This window comes from Artibeus jamaicensis, unplaced genomic scaffold, assembly GCF_021234435.1.
Source record: "Artibeus jamaicensis isolate MK-2021 breed Jamaican fruit bat unplaced genomic scaffold, CSHL_Jam_final contig_548, whole genome shotgun sequence".
Taxonomy (NCBI): domain Eukaryota; kingdom Metazoa; phylum Chordata; class Mammalia; order Chiroptera; family Phyllostomidae; genus Artibeus; species Artibeus jamaicensis.
The window spans coordinates 3,287,512-3,314,730 of record NW_026521883.1 but is presented as its reverse complement, the minus strand read 5'-3'; the positions used below and the strand labels follow the sequence as shown (position 1 = coordinate 3,314,730).

The following is a 27,219-nucleotide window of genomic DNA, read 5'->3' as shown; positions in this document are numbered from 1 at the left end:
CACAAGGGAAGGTTCAGAGAACCAGAGAAGAGAAAAATAACTTTTTCTGAGACAGGAGGAAGGAAAGAGAGGAAGTGTGAGGATATACTCTGAGCTGCTGGGGGAGAGACTGAGCGAGTCTATGCCTGACAATCTCACCCCCTTGGTGAGGCAGGAGGCCAGGTCCAGGGCTGAAAGACGTAGTCGGGCTGAGCGTAGAGACTTAAGTATTGCAGTAATGATTCGAAACAGTTGTGTTGCAGCTCATCTGCCACAATCAACCTGGCAGGCCAGCACCTCTTTTTACCCTGCCTTGACGCCATCCTCTGGAAGAGCTCACCTGTAACAATCTCACTCCCTTTGTGCCCTCCTTTCTGAACCAGCCACCTCTACCACTCCAGCCCTCCACTCTTCTTAGTCTAACTCCTTTACCAACTCCTCTAGCAGCCTCGCTCCTTAGATGTAGCCCCTACTCCACCTCACCCCTTGAATTCCTTGCTTTGTAGCTAATCACCTTGCTCAGTCCATCCCGAGCCCTGGAACCTTGAATAGCATATTCTCAAGAGTCATGCTCCATTAAAGGACTAGCATTAAGGGGTTGCAAAGCATCTGTGAGGGCCCAATTTAGAGAGCCTCTGTGCTGGCTAGTTTACCTGGCCCCCAGAGTCACTACCCATGCTTTTTGACCAGCTCCATGCTCAGAAGAACACTATGAATAGTATCAAACAGTTTTCCTCGCTGACTGATTCCCATTTGGATGAGGCCGGTGGAAAGACCTGGTAAGGGTTTAGGGGTAGGTAGAAAAGAGAGGAAATTTATTCCTGCAGCTCCCTCCCGAGTGGCTGCAGGCTGGCAGTGGCTGCATCCCTCCACCAAAGACGCAACTCTCCCCAGCAGCTTCTCCTACAGCTATTGCCACAACCACAGCTCCGCTCTTGAATTCCAGTAACCACCCCTTTTGCCCGCTCAGGACTAAGAAAGGTACTGCTAGTCCCAAAGTGCTTCAACCTCCCTGTTATTTTCCCTTAACATCTTTGTCAGTAGTCCATTCACCCCTCTTCAATTTCCCCACTTAAATGTAGTACCTCTTTCCTGCCACAACCTAACTGATGCAGTTCCAACCTCGAACGGGTCCAATTCACATCATGACAAGACATGTGCAGCAAGACTGGGAATCCAGGAGTATCAGGGAAAACTTGGGACAGGGGATGAAGAATCTTCGCTGAATGTCCCACTGATATTCTCAAATTTGATGTATCTAAAATCACAGTCATTATTGCCTTTCCCCTATCCAAATCTGCTCCTCCTCCAGACTTCCCCACTTTTTTCCATTCATTCCTTGATTTATTTAAGTGTTCACTATTTACGGATTGCTTCCTACTATGCTAGGGTTAGGGATTCAAAGTTGCTCAGAACAATGTTCCACCTCTCTAGGGTCTCACTCTAGTAGGGGAGAGGCCCACAGTTGACCATAAAATGATATGATGCATGCCCTTTTTTTTCTTTTTACAGGAGGAACTAAATGCTGGGCAAGCCAATAGCGAGGACTCAGGAAGTAACGGCAAGGCCGGAAGGTCTCCCAAGGAAGTAATGTAGGAACCGAGCCTTAAGGAATGAGTTTTCAGCAGTGCAGAGAGCTTGAGGGTGGGAGAACATTCTAGGCAGAGACAGCACGAGCAGAGAATGCAGGTGTGAAAGGGCGTGGCCTGTTCGGGAAACGAGAAGCTGTCCCCTTCGTGGGAGGATCACTTCATAAGTTACATGAAGTGACTAGACCCTGTGAAGCGTCTAATCACTATGTTGTACACCTGAAACTAATAAAACATTGTATGTCAACTGTAATTAAAAATAAAAATTAATTTAATTAAAAAAGAAAGAAAAGAGGTCTTATCCAGCTGGACTGCAGGATAAACGATGAGTGGGCAGGCAGGCTGCGGTGGGTGTAGAGGGTGAGGGAAGGAAGGGAATAAGTGATAAGGCTTAAAAAAGAAAATGCAGGCTTGGCCAGATTATGAAGGGTGGTAGTTACAAAAATACGTGTCATTGTTATGATACCTAGTGCAATGAGGCAGTCTTCTGGAGTCTTGTACCTCTTGGTCATCCCCCAGAACAAACAGAAAGGGCTTTTACCCTTTCCTGAGGGAAGGCATGTGACAGTATGAGTCAGAAAGAGTAAGAAAGTAAGGCCTGGCTTTTCAGGTTCTAACAGGATTTTGAAACTCATATTAGAGTCTGTAGTTCTGAGAAAAAAGGCAGGAGGGGGCGTGCTTGTGAATGTCTAGAATCTGGGGCCCTCATGGATTAAGGGTGCAGTTTATGCCGTAACTCCAGTTTAGATGCAACAGTTGGAGAGTCACACTGGCTGGCCTTAGAGCTCTGCCTCTTTCATTTCGGAGGTCAGATGCACAGGCCACAGCTGGGAACCAACCGGGAAGAGGAGCAGACGAGGCCTCATGTGAAGGAGTACACACTTCCCGGCAGGCAGTGACTTTAGCCAGCTGGGGAATATCCCGATGTATGGGGCAGGGTGAGAGCAAGACTTCTGGACGGGACATAGACCATGCACTAAGGAAGAATGGGAAATCATGAGAGAAACTTTTTCACAGACTTTTTTCTTTCATATTTAGGTATATCTAACTGGAAAGTTACTTTAAGTTGATGTGAACTTTAATAAATGCGCATCTTAGATACTAACAATAAATGGCTCCTGAAAAATAAATAGTGGGAAAATACAGTATAGAGTTTAGCACCTTTCTCTTTTTGTTTCATATCATTTACACTAACTTCCTAATTCACAGAAAATATTATAGAATAGCAACATTGTTTCATTCAAATCACATTGTTGATTATTGCCCTGGCTGGTGTGGTTTAGTGGATTGAATGCTGGCCTGTGAACCAAAAGGTCGCTGGTTTGATTCCCAGTTGGGGCACATGCCTGGGTTGTGGGCTGGTTGCCCAGTGTGGGTGGTTGGGAGGGGAGTGTGCAAGAGGCAACCGATCTATGTGTCTTTCTCACACTGATGTTTCTCTTTCCTTCTCTTTCTCCCTCCCTTTCCCTCTCTCTAAAAATAAATAAATAAAATCTTTTTTAAGTATTATTAAATATAGGAAATGCATCATTATGCCACTTTGTCATGTTTTTTGTTTTTACTTTGTCATGTTTTTATTAATGGATTGGTCCTGCTCTTCTCAGTCACATTGCCTTATAAGCTTCCTGAAATTTCAAAAATACACATTCCGGAAGGCCACAGCCATAATGGAGGTTTCCATAAGAGACCTACCCATTTTTTCTGAAAACAACAGTAATGGGGAGAGTTGAAATCAGGCAACTTTTAAATACACATTTATACCTTTGTGCAAATTGAAAAGAGCATCTTCCAAAAGCCACAGCAATGACCATGGCTTAGGGAGCGGAATTATAGTCTGGATTTCAGCCCCCACTCACCCTCTCAGCCAAGGTAGCTTCCAAAAGACCACAACCCAGCTTCTAGTCAGCTCAGTCTGTGAATGGATTAAGGTCATTATCCCTCACTCTGGCTATCTGCTAAGATAAGTTAACTCTCTCTCCAGACAGATAATTTCATCAAAGTCTCTGCAGTATCTTTATACAATGTCCAGCATTTAATAAAAAATGGTAAGTCAAGACACACAAAAAAAGCAAACAATAAAAACATGTCTACAGATGACTCACTCAGCTATTAGAACAATCTGCCATAGACTTTAAAGTTAAAATGTTCAATAAATACACAAAATAGGCCCTGGCTGGTGTGGTTCAGTGGATTGAGTACTGGCCTGCAAACCAAAGGGTGGTCGGTTCAATTCCCAGTCTAGGGCACATGCCTAGGTTGGATGCCAGGTACCCAGTAGGGGGCGTGCAAGAGGCAACCACACACTGATGTTTCCCTCTCTTTCTCCCTTCCTTCCCCTCTCTCTAAAAATAAATAAAATCTTTAAAAGAGATTTTGTAAAAAATACATGATAGGATAGAGAATTTCACAAAAGGACTGGAATATATAAAAGACCCAAACATAAATTCTAGAACTCTAAAATTTTAGACCACATACTTGTAGGTTGCTAGTTAGTAAGGACTAACAGAGAAGCTGTTAAGAGAAAAAGGAGGTAAAGTATATGACAGACTATAGGAAGAGGCCTTTGGCATATAGCCATGAGAAAGGAAAAGGATCGGAAGCAAAGTCTTCCTGGGTCTGGCATCTGCATTCCTGACACCAAGGTGTGGAGACCGGCGAGGTTCCTGAGCAGCTGATGTGCCCTGGTGGAAAGTTGTCAGGGGAGCGCCAAGTGTTTAAAATCCTATGTACAAGGAAAGAAGTTTGAAGATATACCTGGGTACAGAAAGAGAATTGTTAAATAAAGTGTCCAAAACCAAATTTCTCAGGCCCTTGATGATATCAGGAATAAGATGTGAATAATTCCAGCCATAACACCCAAACGAAACTGAACTTTTGAGTAAATGGCCAGACACAAAGAAAGCGTCTCTATCTCAAAAGCAATCAACTTCTACTTCAACTCATCTACCAAATTGTGTTTGCTTGAAACTCACGTTTTTAATTTTAGAAAATCTTTTTTGAGCTTTACTTAAATCTCCTTAAGTACTTTTACTATTATTATTTTTGTTCAAGTTATCACCATTCCCTTTCTGTGCCTCTGCCGGTTCCTCTCCACTAATGTTTGGATATTTTGCTTAGTTGTTATTTCTCTTGGAGCTTCTCTTAGGGCCTCAGTTTTTTTACTTGCCAGCCCCAAGCAATTTGCTGCTATGTTGTAGAAGGCAGCTTCCAAGGGGTAACCTTTTTGTTCCTTGGCTTCCTCTTATCTCTCAGGGTTGGTGAGGTCTCACACTTCTCCACCTCCTGAAGATCCAAAATGTCTAGGATGCTCCCACCAGCTGGTGTTGATGTTCCCTTCAGCATCAAGATACCCTAGGCATGAGTCAAGATAGTCCAGTCATGAATACCTGTGGTTGATTGGTTGGGATTCTCCTTTGGTTGTCCCTAAGCTCTCATTTTAGCCATAGAAAAGGGAGCCCAGTTACAGTTCTCTAAGCCTTGGTTTTGAAGGTGATGAATCATTATCATCACTATGTGTCATTATTTTTCCTTTTTATAATGCACTTAGTTTAAACCATAGATCTATTATTTTAATGGCTCAATTTTTGTGTACCCCAAAGTACAAATTTAACAAATAAGTCTCTACTGAGTTTTTACTACTACATTTACTGCTGATAAACTTTGCAAAGATGGTATGCAAGATCTATAAAAAGCATCTACTCAAAATATGAATATGGAATTAACCATTGCCTTGAGGTTTCTGTCAGGTCCTCAGGGCTTACATCACCATGCGCCATGTGGTAAAGCAATTCTCCCACAAGTTTTCTGTGTTAGAAAAAGTGTGATTCATTTCTTCTCACACCATGGCATGATATTGCAAGGCCTTGGCACCGCTGTGATGATGAACAAGAACATGTAGGAACAGCACTGGGTCACACTGACCATATAAGCCAGAATAGATTTATGTAAATTCTTAAAATTACTTAAATAAGAGCATAAAACTAAAAGTATTATGTTACTCTCTAGAAGTCCAAGCCTGAGAAACTTCAGGGACAGATTGCCTTTAAGTGGTCTCTGTCTAGCCACACGTCCGAGAGGCTGTACTCCAGTCTCTCACTAATGTTCATGAAATGGACGTGCTGCTATGTAATTTCACTTCTCTTTTCAATATTCTTCAAATATTAATTACCCATCCCTATTCAAATATTTGCACCAGCTTTAAAAAAACCTCTAGAAGTCAATTTTTTAAAAGAGTTGTCAGTCCTTTCCCTTTTTTGGTTTGGTTCCCTCCCATTCACTTTATGGCTTCACTGCTGGTTGATGTTTCAAAACTTGGGAGACCTCTTTGGAAAGACAGGGGGCAGAAGAGATGTCTGATTTATCTGCTGTTTACAAAATGTATGTTACTATTAACTTCATTGTAAATGACACATAAAATAAATTTCTACTTCTCTTAGTTTCATGGTGCCTACTGGGTGCCATGTGCTTTTACTCAGTGAGAAGCAGCTTGATTTTTTTCAAATTAAAAATGTGTCATTATTTTTGTCCTTTTTCATTTAATATTACCGACAATACATTTGGATTTACATCAACCATTTCACTATTTGTTTTTTTATTGGTCCTACCTGTTTTGTATTTTTCTTCTTTTTTCCTTCTTTTGAATTAGTTGAATATTTTGTTATTGTATTTCCTTCTTTACTAACTATATATACTTTACCATTATTTAGTAGTTGCTCTCAAGATTATAAGATGCATTCTTGGCTTATTATTCTGTCATATTTATTAATACTTTTACTACACTCTAGATAATATTAACCCTTTAAAACAGTTTAACTCCATTCTCCCCCACCCTTCCACCCCATGCATCAGGTCTATGGTTGTGATGCATTTAGTTCTATAAATATTTAAACTACCCAAGGCTTTATTATTATTGTTTTGTATCGTGTATGTTTGCTTGGATGTACCCACATGTTTAGTCCTTCTTTCCTGCATTTCTGTTTTTCTGCATGAAATCATTTTCCTTATGCCTGAAGAATTCTCATTATTTCTTCTAGTGTGAATCTTCTGGTAATGAAGTCTCTTAGCTCTCCTTTGTTGAGAAATGTCTTTGTTTTGCCTATGATCTGAAGAATATTTTCAGTAGGTGTAGAATTCCAGGTTGGCATCCAGTTATATTTTTCAAACTCCTTTCCCTGTTCCTAGGATTTCAAAAACTTGGCACTGACCTGAAAACTCCCCTCCAGCGCGTATCAGCGCCCCACTGTTCAAGCAGCTGGGCTGTCGCCCGTCAGGTGTTGGGAATTCAGGCACGAGACTCAGGTCCTATTCCTTTCTGGTGGTTGCATTCCAGAGGCCTCTCTTCCCAATGAGCTGTCATATACATCACCCCCTTTTCCTTTTAGCAACGTCTCCATTAACCTTCAATGTTAGTGACTTAAAACCCACATACACAGTATCTGAATTTTCATAATTGTAGGAAAGATACTGAGAAGTAAAGAATTAGTATCTACTAAAATATATATAAAGAAATCTGAAATTGGAAAGGGCTTGCTGTACTTCATATGATTATTAAGTAAGCCTACTTCCCATCGGATTAATAAATTGATTAGTCAAGAGAAGAAATGTTAGCTGGGTGTTACAACAAATAAACCTCAGAATTTCAGAAGACTTACACAACAGTCTACTTTGTGTAAGTCTATGTAGAACTATGAACTATGTAGAGTTCAGCTGGCTTTTCAGTGGGCAGCTTTCCACATGGAATTCAGGAACCACTGTCTCCTTGAATGCCTTGGGGTCCTCCACTGGGTGGTTGCATTTAGCCAGAAGGAGAAAGCAGTAACCAGGTGATCATAAATGGCTAGTTTTCATAGGCTGAGTCTGCAATTGGCACACTTCACTTCTACCTTCATGCCATGGGCCAGAACGCAGTCAACAGCCACAGCCAGATTTAAAGGGGTCTGAGAAATGTTATCTAGCTGTGAGCCTGGAGAAAAAAAAGAGGAAGCTGGGTTAGTGAGAAGTTAGTCTCTAACATGGTAACTATGGGAATTCAATTTAAAATCATTAACTTTTTCCAAACCAAGCTGAAGAAGTTAAGAATTCCTTAATGTACATTCTTTAATGCTCAAATAAGATAAAAATTAATGTTCACTAAATACTAAAGTGTGGTTTACTCCTATTAGTGTTTTTCTCTCTTTAACAAAAATAATAACACTGCTGGCTTTTGAACAGTCTATTGCATGGAATGTTCACTTATTTGGATTTTTTCAACATTTACTACATTTAACATTAGAGACTATTCTCCCTGGACTGACTCAAGTGCTTTCTTTCATTCCTGCCTAGAAATTGTGCTTTCTTTCAGTTTCTGCTGTGGGGGTCCCAGAGTGTGGATGCTGAGAGAGCAGCAGACTATGCTGAGGGACCCACTGTGAATTCACACCAACGTCAGCTGTGCTCTCACTGTGGTCTGCAGACCGTCAGCGCCTCCGCCACCCCATCACACCCTGGTGGAGCCTTAGGGCCTTCCCCACACTGGCTGCTCCTTTCCTCTAATTCTTCATACTCCTGACAATCCTTACTTTCAAGACAAATTCATCACATTGCTATTCTTGCTTAATTTTAATTATTTGCTCAGTGATCATACCTCCCCATTCTATGAAGGCAGGAAGCATATCTTTTGTGTTCACAGCTCTGTCTTCAGGGATATTGGGTGAATGAATGCCAGTGAGGCTATTTGGAGTCAGCTCTATCGTATTCCTCACTTTTCACCTCAAAATATTGCTGTATCTATTTCGTTCTTAACTCCTTAGGTTCTTAACTTCTCTCATGGGAAAAGATCTTTTTTTTTCCTATGGCTCATTTCTATTTCACCATTATGTCCCATCCCAATATATATTTTTTAATCCTCACCCGAGGATATGGTTATTGAGTTCAGAGAGAGAGAAAGGGAGAGAGAAACATTGATGTGAAAAAGAAACATCAATCAGTTGCCGCTGGTATGTGCCCATACCAGGGTTCGAATACACAACGCAGGTATGTGTCCTGACCAGGGATCAAACCCACAACCTTTTGGTGTACTAGATGTCACTACAACCAACTAAGCTACCCAGCCAGGTTCCAGGTTCCATCCCAATGTCTTTGAGCCTTCTTCCTTCAGCCATCTCTTCTTTCTCCAGCATCTTTTTTCATTAGTATTTCTCTCTTTTCACTAGTACGCTCTCTTTTTTCACTAGTATTTCTTTGTCACTTCTCAAAATATGAATAATTTTTCCCAAGTTTGAAAATGTCTTTGTTTCACCCCTCTGCCTTCTCAAACATTTAATTTTTCCTTTTCTTTCCAAGCCAAAGTAATTACTGGTTCCAGTGACTCATGTCCCACGCACTCTTTCATCCTCTGCAATCTGATAATCTCTCTACCCTGAGCTCTCAAAGGTCATCAGTGACTTCCTAGTTACCAAATTCAATGTTCCTTTATCAACCCTCATTTCCTTGATCACTTTGCAATATCTGTACTATTTAGACTATGGAGGAGAGACTTCTTATCAACACAACTCCGATTTTATTCCAAGTGGTAATGTGTCCAATTAAGTGCCAATGTTTCCAGCCTTTCTTGCAGTAGAGATGGCCTTAGGAAATGTAGGCTGACATGCTTGTATTCTTCAGGTTAATGACAACTGCTTTAACAGGTAAATTCTAAATTTCCATCAGCTTAGACAATTGTTTTTCCCCCCGACATAACATCCAAAAAGTATGTTCCAAGCCTTCTACATGGTCATTCTGAGACCCAGGTTCCTTCCATATACTGGTTCATCCTTTTCTAGAACCTCAAAGTCCTCTACACTGAGCTAACAGTTGGGAAAAGGGTATGGAATAGAGCATGTGGGAGGCTAGAATTGAGCTATATGTTGACACATAACTGCAAGGGAGGCAGAAAAATGTAGTATATATGACTGCCCAAGAGGAGGAAATAGGTTTGGCAGGCAACTAGCCAGTCTGTCCCCCAGCTAAGCCATTCACTAACGAATTCTGGCCCAGCCAAATCAGCAGGCCTGCCTAGAACAGGCCATGGTCATGGCTCCCTAAATGGGCTCATACTAGGGCAGAATATCTCATGTAGTCAGTCCTTAAGGCAGCAATCATCATTTCTCCTTCATTCTCTGCCATAAGAAATTTATTGCTCAACACATTTTTCTTCTTCTTGTCCTAAACCATGAGCTAATTTGCATTCTGCCATTATAAGAACCATTACTAATCCCAATCAGACTTATAAGTCTTTACAGTTGGAAAAAGTGATATTTGAAAAATACTGAGAAAAAGAAATAGATGAGGTAAACTGTAACATGAATTTGTATTTCCAATCCCCAGAGAGAGCCAAAATTGCAAAATTTGAGTCACATTGATTGTTAACAACATAATAGTTTTTGCCAAGTACAACAAAAAGTACAGATGAGTCTTCAAGACATACAGAAATCACAGTGTCTCACTGGTCAAATCGACAATCCTCCCATTAGTTTAATTCACTCTGTAGACCCCAAATCAAAGCCCCTCCCAGCATTCCTGTACCATGAACTATACCATGATGTTACTGCCTACTCTTGATCCACTGGTTAAAAGTGGCATGCCTGTGGATGGCCCTTCGTTCAGCTCAGATTACTCTCTAATAGAAAGACATTTATCTGTATTTAAATTCAAAGTAATCACAATGTGAATCAAATAGTTTCTCCTCCTTTTTCTCAAATATTATTAATAGTAATAATAATAGTTCATTTGAGGGCACCCAAGAGAATGGGTTACTTAGGTTTGGGGATAAAGGTGAGCAACTTCTGGGAAGAATTTGTTGAGTGAGCAGAGATGAAATAAAAATCCAAGACTACGCTGAGAAAAGCTATATCAAAAATGGTATGAATAAAAAAAAGAAGATTGGAAAGCTGTGACCTAGACATTGGCCTATTTGCCTGGGGTCAGCAGAAAGGTGTTTGGGAAGGCTCCTTTAAGCCTGAAGTAAGCAGGTACAGGTGAAACTGAAGGGCTCACTGCTCTGGGTCTCAGATGAGACGCCCACCAGCACTGCCTTGGTAGGGGGCGCTGTACTGTACCACCCAGATCCCTTTCAGGACCGAGGAACTTAACTACTCCAACTGCAGGCACAGGGGCCTTCACTGTCAGCCCCTCTATGTACCGCCTTGGTTCAAAAGAATTACTGCACCCAAAGTCCTGTGCCCTTTCCTGTTCCTCACCCCCCAAGTCTGGCCCACCCAGGGGTGTAAAGGCCATCACGCCTCACCCAGGACAACTGTGAGGGCCTCTTTCAGCTTCTGAGCTTCTAGTCAGGCTAGTAAAGGCCTTTGAGTAAAACTGTGTCATAGCCTGACTTCCTCTCCCCAGTCCTGCTTCTGTCCCTTCGTTTTCACAGGTGTTAACCCCAAAAAGCACTGCATAATAAATATCCCTCGGGCTAATCCCCATCTCAGAGTCTGCTTCACAGAGAACAAATTGGCCACACCTGCCTACAACTTTTCTTAGAAGCACAAGCAAACTGCTAAATAGTCATCAGTGAACAGTCACAACCTATAAATTGGATTAACCAACGTATTACTGTGCCATTTATTTACTCCCCAGTCACCTCCCACACACACACTCCCCTAAAATATATATATAAATATATATAAAACATATACAGTCTACCCAGAAGGTAGCCAGCCATGTAATAGGAAAAATACAGACATTTATTGAAGATACAAGACACAAGAAACATTGTACATAGGACAATGATGCTTCTGTTCCCTTCAAAGTAGGTACCTTGGGACCTCACACTGTCCTCTCAGTAGCTATCAGCTGCCCCATTGCATTTCCTGAATCTCCTTAATGATCTGAAATCTCTTCCCTTTCAAAGGTAATTATAGTTTCGGGAAAAGCCAGAAGTTACATGGTGCCAAATCTGGGTTATAGCAGGGCTCAGTCACCTGAGTGATTTGGTGTTTAGCCAAAAAAACTCTGCACAAGATGTGATGCGTAAGTGGATGCATTGTTTTGATGGAATTGCCAATCACCAGCTGACCAAAGCTGCAGACTTATGAATCATCCTACTAGTTTTTGTGAAGGAATGCTCAAGCTTAATGCAAAATTTGATGTAGATTTCTTGCTCTACTCAGTCATTTTGAATGTGACAGCCACACAGTACACATGCTCAGTCAGCAGCATCTACCACCCTCACTAACTAAAGGGGTCTGTATTGACTAGTACGTACTTCTTGTGTGTATAAGATATATACATGTGTACGTATTTTATATATATAGTATATATTTTATATGTTTTGTATATATGAGGTCTGCTTGGAAAATGTCCAGCCATTGTTAATATAATGAGAATGGTTTGCATAACATCAATGTAACCTGGCAGCAATGTAACCAAGGAGAGTGGACGGGAATGTGCATGTGTGAACGATGACGACTTCACTATACTAGTCAGTAGATACCATTGAGTGAGCATGTGTACTGTGTGGCCATTGCATTCAAAATGACTGAGCAAGTACAGCAGCAAATCTGCATCAAATTTTGCATTAAGCTTGAACGTTTCTCTACAGAAACTCTCTCATTCAGATGATTCAGAAGGCTTTTGGGAACAATGTAATGAGTGCAATACAAATAAAAGGGTGGCACAAATGCTTCAAGGTGGTCAGGAATCCGTGGAAAGTAATCCATGTCTGGGAAGCCTGCAACAAGCACAGCACCTGTTGAATGTGTACGGCTGCAATCAACAAAGATCAGCAACAGACAATGCAAGGACTAGAAGCTGATCTGTGGATTCTAAAACTATTGTGTCTGAAATTTTGATGCAGGATCTCAGTATAAAACGTGTTGTGGCGAAATTCTTTCTGTGGCTTCTGCTACCAGAGCAGAAGGAACATCATGCTGCAGTTGCTAATGACTTGATTCAAACCACTACCAACGAACCAGATTTCCTCATGAAGGCCATAACCAGAGATGAATCATAGGCCTATGGCTATGATCTGGAAATGAAGGCCCAGTCATCCCAATGGAAGTCACTGGTTCTTTACACCCAAAGAAAGTATGGCAAAGTCTCAGCAAGATCAAGACCATGCTAACTGTGTTTTTTGATTGGGAAGGTGTTTTCCACCACAAGTACACCCCTCCAGGCCAAACAATTAATAAGAAGTACTACCTCAAGGTTCTTCATTGGCTGAGAGATGCAATACAAGTAAAATGGCCACAGCTATGGGCAACTGGTGATTGGAAGCTTCATCACAACAATGCACCCACTCATTTATCACGTCTTGCGCAGAGTTTTTTGGCAAAACATCAAATCACTCAGATAACTCAACCCCACTACAGCCCAGATTTGGCGCTCCGTGATTTATGGCTTTTTCCAAAACTAAAATGACCTTTGTCAATGAAATTCAAGAAACTACGATGGGGCAGATTCCAACAAAAGATTTTTCAGTGTTTTGAACAGCGTTTGCAGAGTGTTTTCAAAAGATGTTTTGAACATCTCTTGAAGAGATGTTGGAACAACTGTGTGAAACCCCCAAGTGCCTATTTTGAAGGGGACTGAGGCACCATTGTCCTATGTACAATGTTTCTTGTATCTTGTTTTTTCTTCAATAAGTGTCCCCATTTTTCATAGCACATGGCTAGATATTTTCTGGACAGACTTTGTGTATATATATATATATCATATATATGTATATATGCCATATATACATATATGTGAGATATATGTCATACACATGTGAGAAATATATGTGAGATATATGTATATGTCATGTATACATATATGACATATACACATACACATATATATTTCTCACCTGAGGACATGCTTATTGATTTTTAAAGAAAGGGGAAAGGAGAGAGTGAGGGAGAAAAACATCAGTGTGAGAGAGAAATATCAATCAATTGCCTCTTATATGCACCCTGACTAGGGACCAAACCTGCACAACTTGGGCATGTGGCTTGACTGAGAATCGAACCCATGACCTTTTGGTTTACAGAAGATGCTCCAACCAAGAGAGCCATCATGCCAGGGCCATCCATAAATATTTTTAAAATTTCATGCTGACATTTACAGTTTAAACTATCACAAAGCTAAATTGACAGTATGTTCTTTCCAATTCCTGAATGTGTAGAGATAGTGATCTGATTTGCACATGGAAACAGAAGTGCCAGCTGAGGTGGCCAAGACACACCCATTCCCCAGAATCTCTGGAAGACTTAATCTCTCTCACTTTGACAACAAAAGATATCAGAATGGAATTTCTTTTTAAAAATATATTTCTTTTTTATCATTGTTCAATCACAGTTGTCCTAGAATGGAATTTCTGGCTGAACAAAAGATTGAGAGGCTCTATAAAGCAAGAATCAGGTTTTTGCATTTACAAAATCACAATTTAATTATATATTCAAATTTGTCTGTTCACATTATGCCAGAAGATTTGTTTCATAACCGAATTAAGCAGCCTAGTATAGCTCTGCAGATAATGAAGATAATTTTACCATGTATCTGGGCCCAACATATTTCATTAAAACTTCCCTCTTACCTATATGACCCAACGATTCTAATTCTGGGTATTTATCCGAAGAAATCCAAAACACTAACTTGAGCATATGTATGCACCCCCATGTTCTTCGTTCAGCATTATTTATGATGACCGACATAAGGAAGCAACCTAAGTGTCCCTTGGTAGACACATGGGTAGAGAAGATGTGGCAAATATACAGGGTCTGGCACCAATAACACCCCTTTTTATGAGATGGTAATCGATATCAAATCTTTTATTACAAATTTATACACAGGTAATTCTGTAACATAACAATAACACGCTCAAGCACAGCATATGACATTTTAGGTGAAATTTTCAAATTGCTGTCCATCTTGTGCGAGACATCCATGTACCCTACCAATCACACTCAATGGTGTTGTTTCTGCTGGGCCTTGTATACAATGAAATGTTACTCAGCCATAAAAAAAGAGTGAAATCTTACCATTTGCAACAACGTAGATGGACTTAGAGGGGATGATGCTAAATGATAGCATCAGACAGAGAGACAAATACCACATGATTTCATTCATATGTGGAATCTAAAAGACAATGAACAACACCACTTACAACACCACTTCAGGAAACAAGACAAACAAACTCATAAAGACAGAGAACAAACCGATGGAGAAGGGTTAGGGGCTGAGAGGAAAAGGTAAAGAGATTAAGAAATACAAGCTGGCAGTTATAAAATAATCATGAGGCTGTAAAGTACAGCTCAGGGAAGACATTACCTAGTAGCAACGAGGTATGGTGGCAGATGGGTGCTAGACTTTATCAGAGGAAATTGCCTCATAAGTTATGTAACATTCTAGCCACTGTGCTGTACACCTGAAACTAATACAATATTGAATATCAACTGTAATTTTAAAAAAATTAAAAGAAAATATAAATAGAGGAAAGGGGGAAATATTAATTGAGATTTTTTGCCATCTCAATTTTAAAAAAAATATTTTCCTCTTAGAAAAAAACTTACCCTTGTTACTCTGAAAGCTGATAGAACATCTGTAACCACGTAGAAGACCAGTAACATGTCACTTGCCTTCCCTTATTTGCTGTGTATTCCTCAGTGCCCACACTCCTCACCCCACGTCTGGCACAAAGTAAGAGCTCAAAACATACTTGAACAAAGGATACATTTCTTGGATGAACAGTGAAGTTGTAAAATAACATTTCTTAGGAGGAGGGACAGGAGACTCTAAACTTAAGCCTGAGAACAGGGCATGGTGAATAAGAGCAAAGCAGGCAGCAAAGTGGCCGGGAACCCATGGTAAATGCCAGCTACAATGACCAGGAAAAACATGTGGTTTCCTGAATTGTACCTGTTCAAAGCCATCGCACATATATATATATATGTGTGTGTGTGTGTGTGTGTGTGTGTGTATATATACATGTGTGTATGTGTGTGTGTGTGTCTCTCTCTCTATATATATATATACACACACATATCAGGGATCTACAACCGTCCCTTCAGTCATGCTTTGGAGTGATTTTGAAAAGGTTCTTTACAGTCCTGGGCTCCTCTCTCCATGTGCATTGCTCTTGGAAGGAGTGTGAGGGAGGAGGTAACAGAAAAAGAAAAAGAAGGCTGCAGAGAACTGGACTGGGCACACTTCAGAGAACACCACTTACAATATCCTTAGAGGAGGATTCTTCATCTAGAGTCGTGGGACCTCCTCTGGACACTACGGTGGAATTTCAGGGAACTCCAAACACCCTGCGGTTGGTTTAAGCTGTGAGTGTATGTACATACATCTGGTGAGGAGACCTCAGATTGCATCAGATTCTCGTGTCTTTTGGTTATAGGACCTTCTCCTTCTTTTACTTCCTCAACTCAAGTAAGGCTCTTCTAACCCCATATTATTCCTCAGGGGCTGGAAGGAGCAGTGAGAGGTGGGGATGGGGGAGAGAAGATGGAAGACAAGGGCACCAACTGCGTGGAAGGCTTTCTATTAATTGAGTGAATAGGTGAGAAAGGAGTAGAGAGTACCCAGCACATAGAAGGGCCTATAAACGTTCACTCTTACTATTATTATTACTATGCCAAATGCTTTGCGCTTTCTGAACTTCACAGTAACACGATGAGGTCAGCTTAAGTTCCATATCCTATCTATGAGGAAACAAACAGGGATTGAGTAAACTAACCCAGGGTCACACAGCTAGTGGTCAAGTTCAGAACCACCTAATTGCAAAGCTTGGACTCTTCATCTCCACCCCATGGCCAGAGTTACTGGCCAGGCTCTCCGTCCGGAGGCAGCTTCCCTGACCACCCTTACGGCTTTCACCTCCAAAGCTCAAGGGCCCTGCTCTCTCCCTGAGTCTGTCCTTTCCAAATAAGCACCGAGCCTCAAAATTAGCTTCTTCAAGCCAAGGCATTATCTACTTGATCAGGTACCAACAGCCCCGGTTACCCCACTCAAATTCCACACACAAAGATAGTTTCTTTCCCAGAATATCACGTGATAATTAAAGAAATAAATTACACTTATCACAATAAACTCCCTTGTCTCTGTGAGGCAGCCAAGTCAAAGGCCAAGAGAAAAGAAAGGTTTTCTAGTGGTCACAAACCAGAGTGAGGAAGCTCTATATCGAGTCTCCTATTTTCTGGTTTCAAAATTCCAAGCTAAAAACTGCAGTTAAATATCAGCTACTAAAACAGCCTCGCTAAAACATCCTCCCAGTTGCGTTGTGCCAAACGACTCTTATGTGCCTGCACTTTCCCTGTTATCCCTATGCCACAAAAGAGCCACGCAGGCTGGCTACATATTATTTCTAGAGGGGTTAAGTCCCTCGGGGTCACACAGGCAGTGAGTAGCAGAACTAGGACTTGAACCGCCGTCTATCTGATGACAGACAGCATTAATGCTCTTAACCATGCTCCTCCCACCTGGTCTACACAATCGCTGCGATGCCTGGTACCCAGGACCAACATCTCCCTCGGTCTTCCCTGCAGCCACTTCCCCGAAGTCTGGCCAGACTCTTGGGAGGAGAAGCCAAGAAGGATGAACTCTTTCAGTAGCAGATCAGTGTTCCGGGTCTAGCTTTGCCGCTTACCGCTTGGTTACCTTGGGCGGATCACTTAACCTTTCAAAGACTGTTTCCTCAGGTATGCAGTGAAGATCAACGTTCATTGGGACACGAATCTAGAAGAGAATTCGAGCTAAGGCTTAAGTGTTATGCAACTGTTCTGCACCCCTTTTTAACCCACCAGTCCAAACACTGAGTGGTAGCCCCTTCTCGGCCTCTCCCTTGCCCTCATCTTCAGCGTTCTTCTGGGCCGCCGCCCACATCCCTCCTCCCTAGTAGCTGCTGCTTAATTTCCCCTCCATTGTCGTCATCCTCTTGCCTTGCTGAAAGAATTAACCGGGGTACTCGGTCAGGACCCCGAGAGTCCAGGCCGGGCTCTTCGCTTGGCTGCGGCTGCTCCGCGCTCCGCGCTGCCAGCGCGGGGTGCACAGCTGGCCACCCGTCCCGCCCCTCGGGGAGGGTGTGACCCGAGAGTTTGATAGGAGGTGCCTGCATTCGGGAAACCCGGTGGCCCGCGCAGCTTCCTCTGTGGCGCAGCCTCTCCTCCCGAGACGCACCCGGGGCGGCCGGGGTCTCCTCGGCACCGGGACGCCGGAGCCCTGGCCCTCCCACAGCCCCGACTCTAGCCCGCCGTGCTGCCCACCATGAAGCCGATGTTCTACCGCTGCCAAAACACCACCTCAGTGGAGAAAGATCACTCGGCGACGATGGGCTGGGTGCTCTTCAGCGCGGGCCTCTTGGGCAACCTGCTGGCCCTGGGGCTGCTGGCGCGCTCGGGGCTGGGGTCGTGTCCGCTGCGCTCGCCGCGCCAGGCGCCTTCGGTCTTCTACGTTCTGGTGTGTGGCCTGACCATCACCGACTTACTGGGCAAGTGCCTCGTGAGCCCCGTGGTGCTAGCAGCCTACGCGCAGAACCGGAGCCTGTGGGGTCTGGTGTCCACGCCGGGCAGCTCCCTGTGCCAAGCCTTCGCCTTTAGTATGTCTTTCTTCGGCCTCGCCTCCACGCTGCAGCTCCTGGCCATGGCCCTGGAGTGCTGGCTGTCCCTCGGACACCCCTTCTTCTATCGACAGTACATCACCCTCCGCAGGGGCGCGCTGGTCGCGCCCGTCGTGAGCGCCTTCTCCTTGGCTTTCTGCGCGCTGCCCTTCGCAGGCTTCGGGAAGTTCGTGCAGTACTGCCCCGGCACTTGGTGCTTCATCCAGATGGCTCACGAGGAGCGCTCGCCGTCGGTGCTGGGCTACTCGGTGCTCTACGCCAGCATCCTGGCGCTGCTGGTCCTCGCCATTGTGCTGTGCAACCTGAGCGCCATGCGCAACCTCTACGCGATGCACCGGCGGCTGCGGCAGCGCCGGCGCTCCGTCCCCAGGGACCGCGCGGAACTCAGCGCCAGTGAAGGGGAAGCGTCCCCGCCGCCCCTGGAGGAGCTGGATCACCTCCTGCTGTTGGCCCTCATGACCGTGCTCTTCACCATGTGCTCCTTGCCTTTAACTGTGAGTCTCTCCCTGCCAAGGTTGCGGGGGACTGGACCGCGTCTTGCGGCGGGTGCGGGGCAGGAAGGGTGGAGCGTTTTGGATGTGGTGCAAGAGAGGCTGCGCCCTGGGCCAGGAGGGCTTGGTGCTGCGCTCCGCACATCGGGTTCCCTCCCTCCTCAGCCCCAGGACGTATCACCCAATTTGTTGAGCAAGAAGAGGGAAAGTCACAGAAAGCAAAGGGAAAACCGAGTCCGACCGCATACCGGTAGCCCCGCGAAACCTGTCCAGTCGGCACAGCCCCCTCCTCTCTGCTTCCCTCTGGGAAATAGGAGTTACTTTTGCGATTCAGACCCCTCAGGAATAAAACTTGGTTTCTCTTTGGCAAAACGAGCCCTCTCCTACTTCTCGATGATTAGTTAATGTTTTATTCTAATGACATCAGAAATAGTCGAATGGAGTCTAGGAGTTCTCCCACATTTTGGCACGGAAGGGGCATGGGGAAAGGTGTAGTCCTGCCAAAAGTGGTTCGCTGAGGTGAGCGACTAAAAGCATAGGTTTAGTTTTTCCAAACTCCTAAGTAAATTGTGAGGAGTCTGGATGCTGTTTCTGGCGCTGCTGCCGAGGACAGTAGTGGTGACAGCGGCGGAGAGGCTGTCTGGACAGACAGGTGTGGAAGTTCGCGCCGCAGCCACAGGTGTTTTGATAACCTGTCTCGACAGGTTGGTTTTGTTTCTGACTTGGCAAGCGAGGTGACATGGAAGCCTTTATCTAAGGTTTCAATTTACTAATAAGGATGGTTATGGAGATTGAATTACCTCGTCCTTTGGAAAGTATTTCCTCCTGCAGTCCCCATCCAGACACCTAGCAGTGTGGCTGAGGCTTGAGAAAACTTTTTCAGTATCACACCTCTCCCTCCCCCGCCCCGTACTTGTTCCACGTGGACAACTACATTAAACAAACGTATTGCCAATTCAAGGTCTTTGGAGTCTTGAGACTTCTGTGAATAGGAAAGCTAAGTTTCTTATGGCAACAGAGCAATTTTGGATGTTACTCTCAAGGGTGGATGCAAGTGAAATATAATGTGACTTTCCACCGAATGAAGGCTTTAATGTGGTGGGCGGGGGGAGGTTGTACCTTCATCATGCAGAGTTAGCATCAGAGCTCCCCAAAATAAAGAAGTAAATGTATATTTATATAAATAGAATGGGTATAGGTATAGCTATTTAGTAGTGGTTCTCAAATTTTACTACACTCAGAATCATCAGCAGGACTTTTAGAAACATAGATGGCTGTGCCCCATTCCCCAGAGTTTCTGATTCAGATGGCTTTTGAGGAATTCTCGTTCTTAACAAGTCCCCAGGTGAGGGGGAAGCTGCTGATCCAGGGATCCCACCTGGAGAACCACACTCTGAAGCAGGCGCTGGCCAGCTGCAGCCCACAGGCCAAGTCTGTCCTGTCTGCTATTTTTGTACAGTCATGGAGTTAAGAACATTTTTACAAATGAACATTTGCATTAAATTTGATAATAGGGCATGCAAACATGAACCCCAATTAAACCAAATATTATTCCAAGGGAAAAAAGTTTTATTCTCCTTATTACACATGTATTACAAAAAAACCCTATTATTATTACATTTTGAATTTGATCGATAAAAGTTGTGGAAATGTGTTTTTATCCTCATCTAAGTACCCACCAAACATTCACTTTTTGCTTCTTAGCTAATAAAATGGGAAGCATTTGCTGCCTAGGCCTCTCCAGAGCATGTTTGCAGATCCCGGCTCTGAAGCAACAGCCTGGTTTACTTGTCCTGTGACAGAAGCAGACAACGGCCAATGATACTATGTATCATTGATACATAGTGATACTGCAGTGATACTATATCCTGAGTTTGAATGTTTTAGGAAGAACAATGCAGAAAGGCAGCGTAATACAGTAGAAAGAATATTGCATTTGGACACATCTCTAAGGGGAGTTAAATAAGTCAGGATTGTGAGGATTGGAGGAAATAATGCGTTTGAAAATGATTTCCTAAAAACCATGTAAAGTTCCAAGGATGTGGAATGCAGGCAGCATTCTCCACAGAAACCCATTTACTAGAAAGGATAAGGGAGTCAGCATCAGACAGGGTTTTGACTCATGCTGCGTCACTTACCGGCTCTGATCACAGCTCATTTACCTTTTGTAACCACAATTTCTCTCAAACGAGGATAATCATACTTGCTCTGTAAGATGTTGTAAAGATCTGAATGAATATATATATATATATATATATATATATATATATATATATATATAGTCTCCTAGCCAGGTACCTGACCTAAAAATTTAGTGTCACTATTATCACTGATCATTACTTCCATTTATCATCGTTTTCTGTTGGACACAGAAAATGAAGAAACATGGTGTGTCCGGAAGATAGCCTTCTTTTATATTCTAAGGCAGTGGTTCTCAAACTTGTTTTAGTCTAAGGACCACTATTTACTCTTAAAAATTATTAAGGACCCAAAGAGCTTTAGTTTATGTGAATTATGTGTATCAGTATTTATCATAATAGAAATAAAAAGTAAGGAAAATTTTAAATATTATTGCAAAACAAGTTAACCAAATATACTTCTTGTATTTTTGCAAAGGTGTCAGGAAAACTCTGGGATTTCAAAAAAATATCACATGAATGATAATAAAGTACAGAGATTATAGCAGGTAAAACAGAAGGAAAAATGCTTAGGACACAGAAGTACTGAGAATAATCTCTGAAAATGCACATATGTATTTCCTGAACCACTACCTTGGGAAGGTCTAGAAAACACAAGGATACGCAAGCACACATTCCATTCGCCACGGCAGGGACGATGTCATCACACATCAGGTAACCTCTGTGGAACTCACTGTACGCCTACGAGAGGGTGAAAGTTAAAGAGGCAAATAATGTCTTTTTATGAAGATACTTTTGACCCTGCTGACACACCGGAAGGGTATTGGAGACCTCCACACTTTCAAACTCACCCTTCAAGGAATGGATTTAGTGAGGGGGGAAAAAAACCTTATTCCATAGCATAAATATTGTATTTCATTAAGCTGGTGAAAAGTTGTTTGGAGTATAATTTTTTTTAATTAACTTTGCTGTAATGCTGAATTAGAGCACAATACTTAAACCCGATTGAATTTTCAAATTTCCAATTTGATACAGTAGGAAGAAAGTGCAGTAAATATGGGGGGAGCTCTACAGGAAGTTTGCAGCACATTCTTCAATGTGGATATCATATTTTCATCAAAATTACTTTTACCGTAGAAAACCACAATGTATTGCAGGTTGGTAAGGAGCAGGGGTGGATGAGAGAGAACATTCATGTATGGTTTAGTTGGATCTATTGAATCTGGACATCTCTTCATATATAGAAGAGTCGAGTGGTCTAGAAGGCAGGTTAAGATAAGTAATTGTGTAGAGCAAAGTCCATGGAGTCAGGGAAGTGCTAGGGGGCACCCGGTATGTGTTGAGATAACTCTGTGCACGTGTGTGTGTTTCATTTTGATGCAGAAAGAATGCGTGGGATACTCCTTCCAAAGGAGGTTGTTAGAGGCACTCAAGGAATGGGAGGCAAAAGATGGGCCCAGGGAAATGGGTCAGAAGTGGATTTAAAGGGCTAGAGCAGAGGACAGAGTATTGCGATGGCTGGGCTGGATACCCGAGGACTTTAGAATTGAGGGAGCTCTCCAAAACCGGAATATTGCGACCAGAGAGGGTTCCAGAGTTGGCAACAGTAACATTTTCTCGAGGACTCCTAATTCCAACAGAGGGCGCTCTACTCACACTGATTCTCTGTGTAAATCCACATACCTAAAAAATGCCAGGTGCATATTCTGACGTTATTCATTATCTTAGCCTCTCCTATAGAAACACTTTATAAAGTATATTCCAGAGAATACTATTGGTGAACGGAAATTTTTTCAAAAGTCTAAATTGTGTTCAAATTTATATTTTTTAAGAATTAATAGAATATGTACTTTAATCACTGTCATAAATGAATGTCGTATTTTTAGTAAACTCAAAATGTAAAAACAAATAAATTACATTAAATTAAAAGACTGGTGTAGATCAATATATTTCTATTACAAATCAGGTAACTTGAAAATACAATTAACCTAATAATATACAATAGGGTTGGCTTGGACAAAAACTGCTTAAAAATAAAATTACTTCTTTTAATTACATAAGTACCATTAAATTATATGGATCCCAGCTAATCAGGCATTTAAAAATAGTTGGAATTACATTTTGTTGCACTTAACCTTGAGGAGAAAGTAGCAAATGTAAAGACAAACTCATATTTGCTTTTTAAATCAACTAAAGCACATAGCTTATTTTCATCCATTTATCTATACAACACATATCTATTATGTACCACATTCGAAACACTGTAAGTCACTGTGGAGACATAAAATGAAAAAAACACACATCTTGCCACATAAGCTATAATATTGGGGTGGGAGGGAATGATTAGGCCCATAAGGGAGTTTAGAGAAGGAAAGGAGTCACTCCTAATTGATAAAATAATCATAGCTAATTATTGAGTTGTAATTATATGCTAGGACCTATTATAAAGGTGTTACTCATATTATCTTATTGAAATTTCCTAACAATCCTGGAAGGTAAGTACAGTTATACCCATTATATAGATGAGGAAATGGAATAAATTGCCTAAAGTCACACAGCCAGTGAGAGGACTCTGTGTAATCCAAAGAGTCAGAATCTGAAGCTGATGTGCTCAGACTCTACTTTACTGGGGGTTCCTGGGGAGGGGGGGAATGTTTGAGGTTGATCCTGAAGGGAGGTAGGATTGAGGCATGCAATCAGATTCCACATTTGTAAAATGGAGACAATGGTTGTACTTCCTTCATGGGATTTTTGTGAGGATAAATGAAGTTTTCAGCCTTGGTTGGTGTGATTTAGTGGATTGAGTGCTGGCCTGTGAACCAAAGAGTCACCAGTTTGATTCCCAGTCAGGGCGAATGTCTAGGTTGTAGCAAGGTCTCCAGTAGGGGGCTCTAGAGAAGCAACCATGCATTGATGTCTCTCTCCTTCTCTCCCTTCCTTCCTCTCTGTCTAAAAAAAATCACATTTTTTTTAATGTTAAAAAAAGAGATGAAGTTTCTGAAGTAAAATTCTTAGAACAGGGCCTGGGAACATGGGCATTAGATTATTTATTGTTATTATTATTACTATTAGTATTATTAAGCAATGATAATGGGAGAGGGTTTCCAGTTAAGGTATGTCTTCCTAAGCGCACTAGATGGGAGTACTTGAGCCTGCTGAAGTGCTCTGTGGAAGAGTATAAACAGGTAAGGATACAATTACTATGGAAAAACACATCTCCAGCAGATATCTCTTGATTGCCCTGAGTGCCTTTGGTTTGTGCACTTATTCATATCCCCTCCCGCTGATGTTAAGTCTGCATATTTTCTGTCCCATTACACTCCATTTTGTCCCATTATGGATTTAGACTCTCAGTAGGCACAGGGAATATAATTGCATCAGGAAAAAGTGGCTGGCCTCCAACGGAGTGGGAGGCAGTGGTAGTGCTGGGCTGGGCAGAAGTGCTGTCTGGATGGCAGGCAAAGCCATGGGATGAGGCAGTTCCCAGGGCTCTGTGGGGGGCCACAGAGACCTCAGGGGGGATCAAGACAAGAGGAGTGACTGGGCATAGGTAAGTACGCCTACATTTCCATGCATGTTTTTTTTTCCCCTAGCCTGAAAAAAGGGTGACGACCACAGAAAGGTAACCACCTATGGGGAGAATAAGTAATTTACATGAGTTAAACCAGGTCCTTTTGAAAGTCTCCTGTCTTTTCATTGGAGTATTTCCTGTCTCTTCACATCCAGGAAAAGCTGCTGTTTCACTGATGTCTCCATATGTGGGACTTATTCCTGGGCTAACTAATAAGAGAGGATAGGAAGCAGGTAGAAGAAAAAAGGGGAACTGAAGAGAATATGGAAAGATGATCTCAGTATTTATGGAAGTGTGGTGACCTTGTTTGTAAGGGATTCAGTGGGCAGAATTGGTCCCACCTCAGCTCTTTCTCTGTAGGGCCAAACCGGGACCCAGAAGCTCCAGTGCCCACAGCAGGTAGAACAGACTCCAGGGACTTCGACGGGGGTTCCCAGGAGTCCCCCACTTCCACTGGGACTCCCAGCTCAGGTCTGCCCCTTCCAGGACCCTCACCTGCACCCACCTGCTGCAGCAGCCTTAGCTGCTTAGACGAAAAATGAATATTCCAACTTGAGCTGCCATGTTCTTACAGAAAAGTAATGTGTCCTAAGTGAAGTAAGAGAATGTATTGTTTCCATCCACCTTTCAGTATTATAAGGATTTCTTTTTTCTTTAAAATAGTATCGTGCTTACCACGGAGCATTTGAAGCCGTCCCCAAGGACAACGGAACCTCTGAAGAGGTCGAAGACCTCCGCGCCTTGCGTTTTATATCCGTGATCTCAATTGTGGACCCTTGGATTTTCATCATTTTCAGAACATCAGTATTTCGGATGTCTTTTCACAAGATTTTCATCAGGCCTCTTAGGTATAGAAATTGGCATAGCAATTCCTGCCGAACTAACATGGAATCCAGTCTGTGACAATGCTTTACGGTCTGGGGTAAGCTGAGACATGTATCACATCTTCTCTCAAAGAACCATGATTTCCAAACATTTTTGTAAGAACCTTTACAATTTAAATCCTTAAAAGTTATCTCCCATAACAAAACATCTAAATCTATTTTCAAAAGTACTCGATATCTTAACAAGGTATTGTCACTCTATATTAACGAACCACTTAGGTACATTTTTTTCATTTCAAGGTATTTCATTTAGTTGTTTTTCATTAAAAACAACTAAAATTTCATATATTTTAAATGCTGCTAAAAGTCTTAAAGCAATGATATTAATTTGGTGGTTTTCAATCTCTTTCATCTCATGACACCCACAAATTAATTACTAAAATTCTGCAGCACACCAAAAAATGTATTTTTTCCCGAGCTGACAAAAAATAGGTATAATTTTGATTCATTCATATTGAACAGCTATTGTTGTGTTGGCTGTTGTCTTTTTTTTTTTTTTTAACAATCTAAAGGAAGAGAAGTCAATGCCCCTAACTCAACAGTCAGGTACGGCATGTCTTAAAAATTCTCCCAGCACAGCCCTGTCCCTCCTGCAGTATGCCGTTTGAAAATCTCTGTAGTAATTGTTCCAACCTTTGTACTTGGTGTCCCTAATGTTTTCGAGAGGTCTTGGGACTTCTGGGTCTTTTTAAAAATCCAGTAGAAACGTGACTGTTTACAATGATATGATGAGTGTTCTTAAAATTTCTTATCTTATTTATTTCTAGTGAAAGCTGATTTGTTTATGTTTTACCAAAATTTAATTTTCTTTGCCAAATGGTCTAAGCATGCCTGAAGTTTAAATGCTCCTCAGAGAAGTGAGGTGTGAAATACAGCCAAGTCAGGGTGGGGAGGGGCCTCCCCCGCTGCTGTCAGGAGGTATCACTGAGTCACGTGGAGAGGCAGAGTTATAAATAAGCAGACATAAGACATGGTGTGACTATGCCCACCACCCAGAGAAGAAAAAAAATTTTTTTGAAGTCCAGGTTCCTGTGTATTGAGGCAAAGATATCAGTAGGTATCAAAATTTGGGAGTGTTTATAAAATATTGTTTCAATTTTTGGCACCTGCATTTTACAGGTTTACCAGATTAATGGATTTGTGGGAGCACAATGGTTTATGCTTCCTGGAAGACAGTGGTGTGAGACTTAACCAGAGAGCCACGTTTACTACCTGTGGCTGTATGAAGTAGCAGGGAATTCAGCACAGGGAAAATCCACCCCCCCCAGGACTCAGTCAGCCTCTGTTGAGGGTACTGGCAATGACCTTCACATCTCCCTATTAACAGCCACATTCTGCCCTTTACAGAGACAATGAGAGCTTATTGAGATTGCAGACAGCTCTGCACGTTTAAAACTGGGGCAGGATGGGCTCAGATGAAGCACAACTGAGCACTTTAATTGTACATTTAAATGTTTACAAAGGTTGGCAACACTATGACCAAAAGGAGAAAGTGGGGAAAACACAGCTGCAGCTGTTAAACTAAACCTGAGACCCTAAACCCAGTGTGCAGGTAAAAACGTTCACCTTCGGTGAAAGGACAGATGGGGACCACTGGCGGGGTTGCAGCACCCCCGGAGTCCCTTCGCACCTTGACACGCACGGACTCAGAGGGACAGCAGACATTCGAGCCGAGGTGAGACCCCATGCAGCCACCCCTTCCAAAGACAAGGGGACCTGCCTGTGGCCAGCTCAGCAGCAGGTCCCATCTTCCCCTCAGGTTTCCATCAGTGATGGCGTTAACCCAGACACGTGTGTGTATGTGTGTGTGTTGTTTTTTAAAATTATATATATATATATATATATATAGCCACTATTTTTTAAAATTTATTAAGGTATGTGTGTTTGTATAGCAACACTGTGAAATGGCCAAGTTAGGAATATATGAGTTATAATTTGAGAGTATGATGTGATGAAAAATGCAGTCATTTTTAAACTCTAATTCTCATCTGTATATTTAATGTGTAAGT

The 27,219-nt window shown here is 42.3% G+C and overlaps 1 protein-coding gene and 1 long non-coding RNA gene across 6 annotated transcripts in view; one reads left to right on the top strand and one right to left on the bottom strand.

Moving 5' to 3' along the window:
* Positions 1 to 17,861, bottom strand: part of LOC119056995 (uncharacterized) — a 42,024-nt gene extending 24,163 nt beyond the window's left edge. For all 5 annotated transcript variants that reach the window (XR_008392455.1, XR_008392456.1, XR_005083988.2 and 2 more), the window contains exons 1-2: positions 17,774 to 17,861; positions 15,736 to 17,246 (exon numbers count right to left, since the gene is read on the bottom strand). This is a non-coding gene — a long non-coding RNA (uncharacterized LOC119056995). The remainder of the gene's footprint in view (positions 1 to 15,735; positions 17,247 to 17,773) is intronic.
* PTGDR (prostaglandin D2 receptor) lies at positions 17,239 to 27,046 on the top strand. The gene is made up of 2 exons (XM_037155650.2): positions 17,239 to 18,620; positions 24,990 to 27,046. Exons 1-2 carry the CDS (start codon positions 17,775 to 17,777, stop codon positions 25,227 to 25,229), a joined length of 1,086 nt encoding a protein of 361 aa, XP_037011545.2. The 5' UTR covers positions 17,239 to 17,774; the 3' UTR covers positions 25,230 to 27,046.
* Positions 27,047 to 27,219: the final 173 nt, after the last annotated feature.

Coding starts and splice junctions, on each gene's coding strand:
- PTGDR (XM_037155650.2), top strand. CDS start 17,775: ATGAAGCCGATGTTCTACCGCTGCCAAAACACCACCTCAGTGGAGAAA. Junction 18,621..24,989: donor TGTGCTCCTTGCCTTTAACT/GTGAGTCTCTCC, acceptor TCTTTAAAATAG/TATCGTGCTTACCACGGAGC.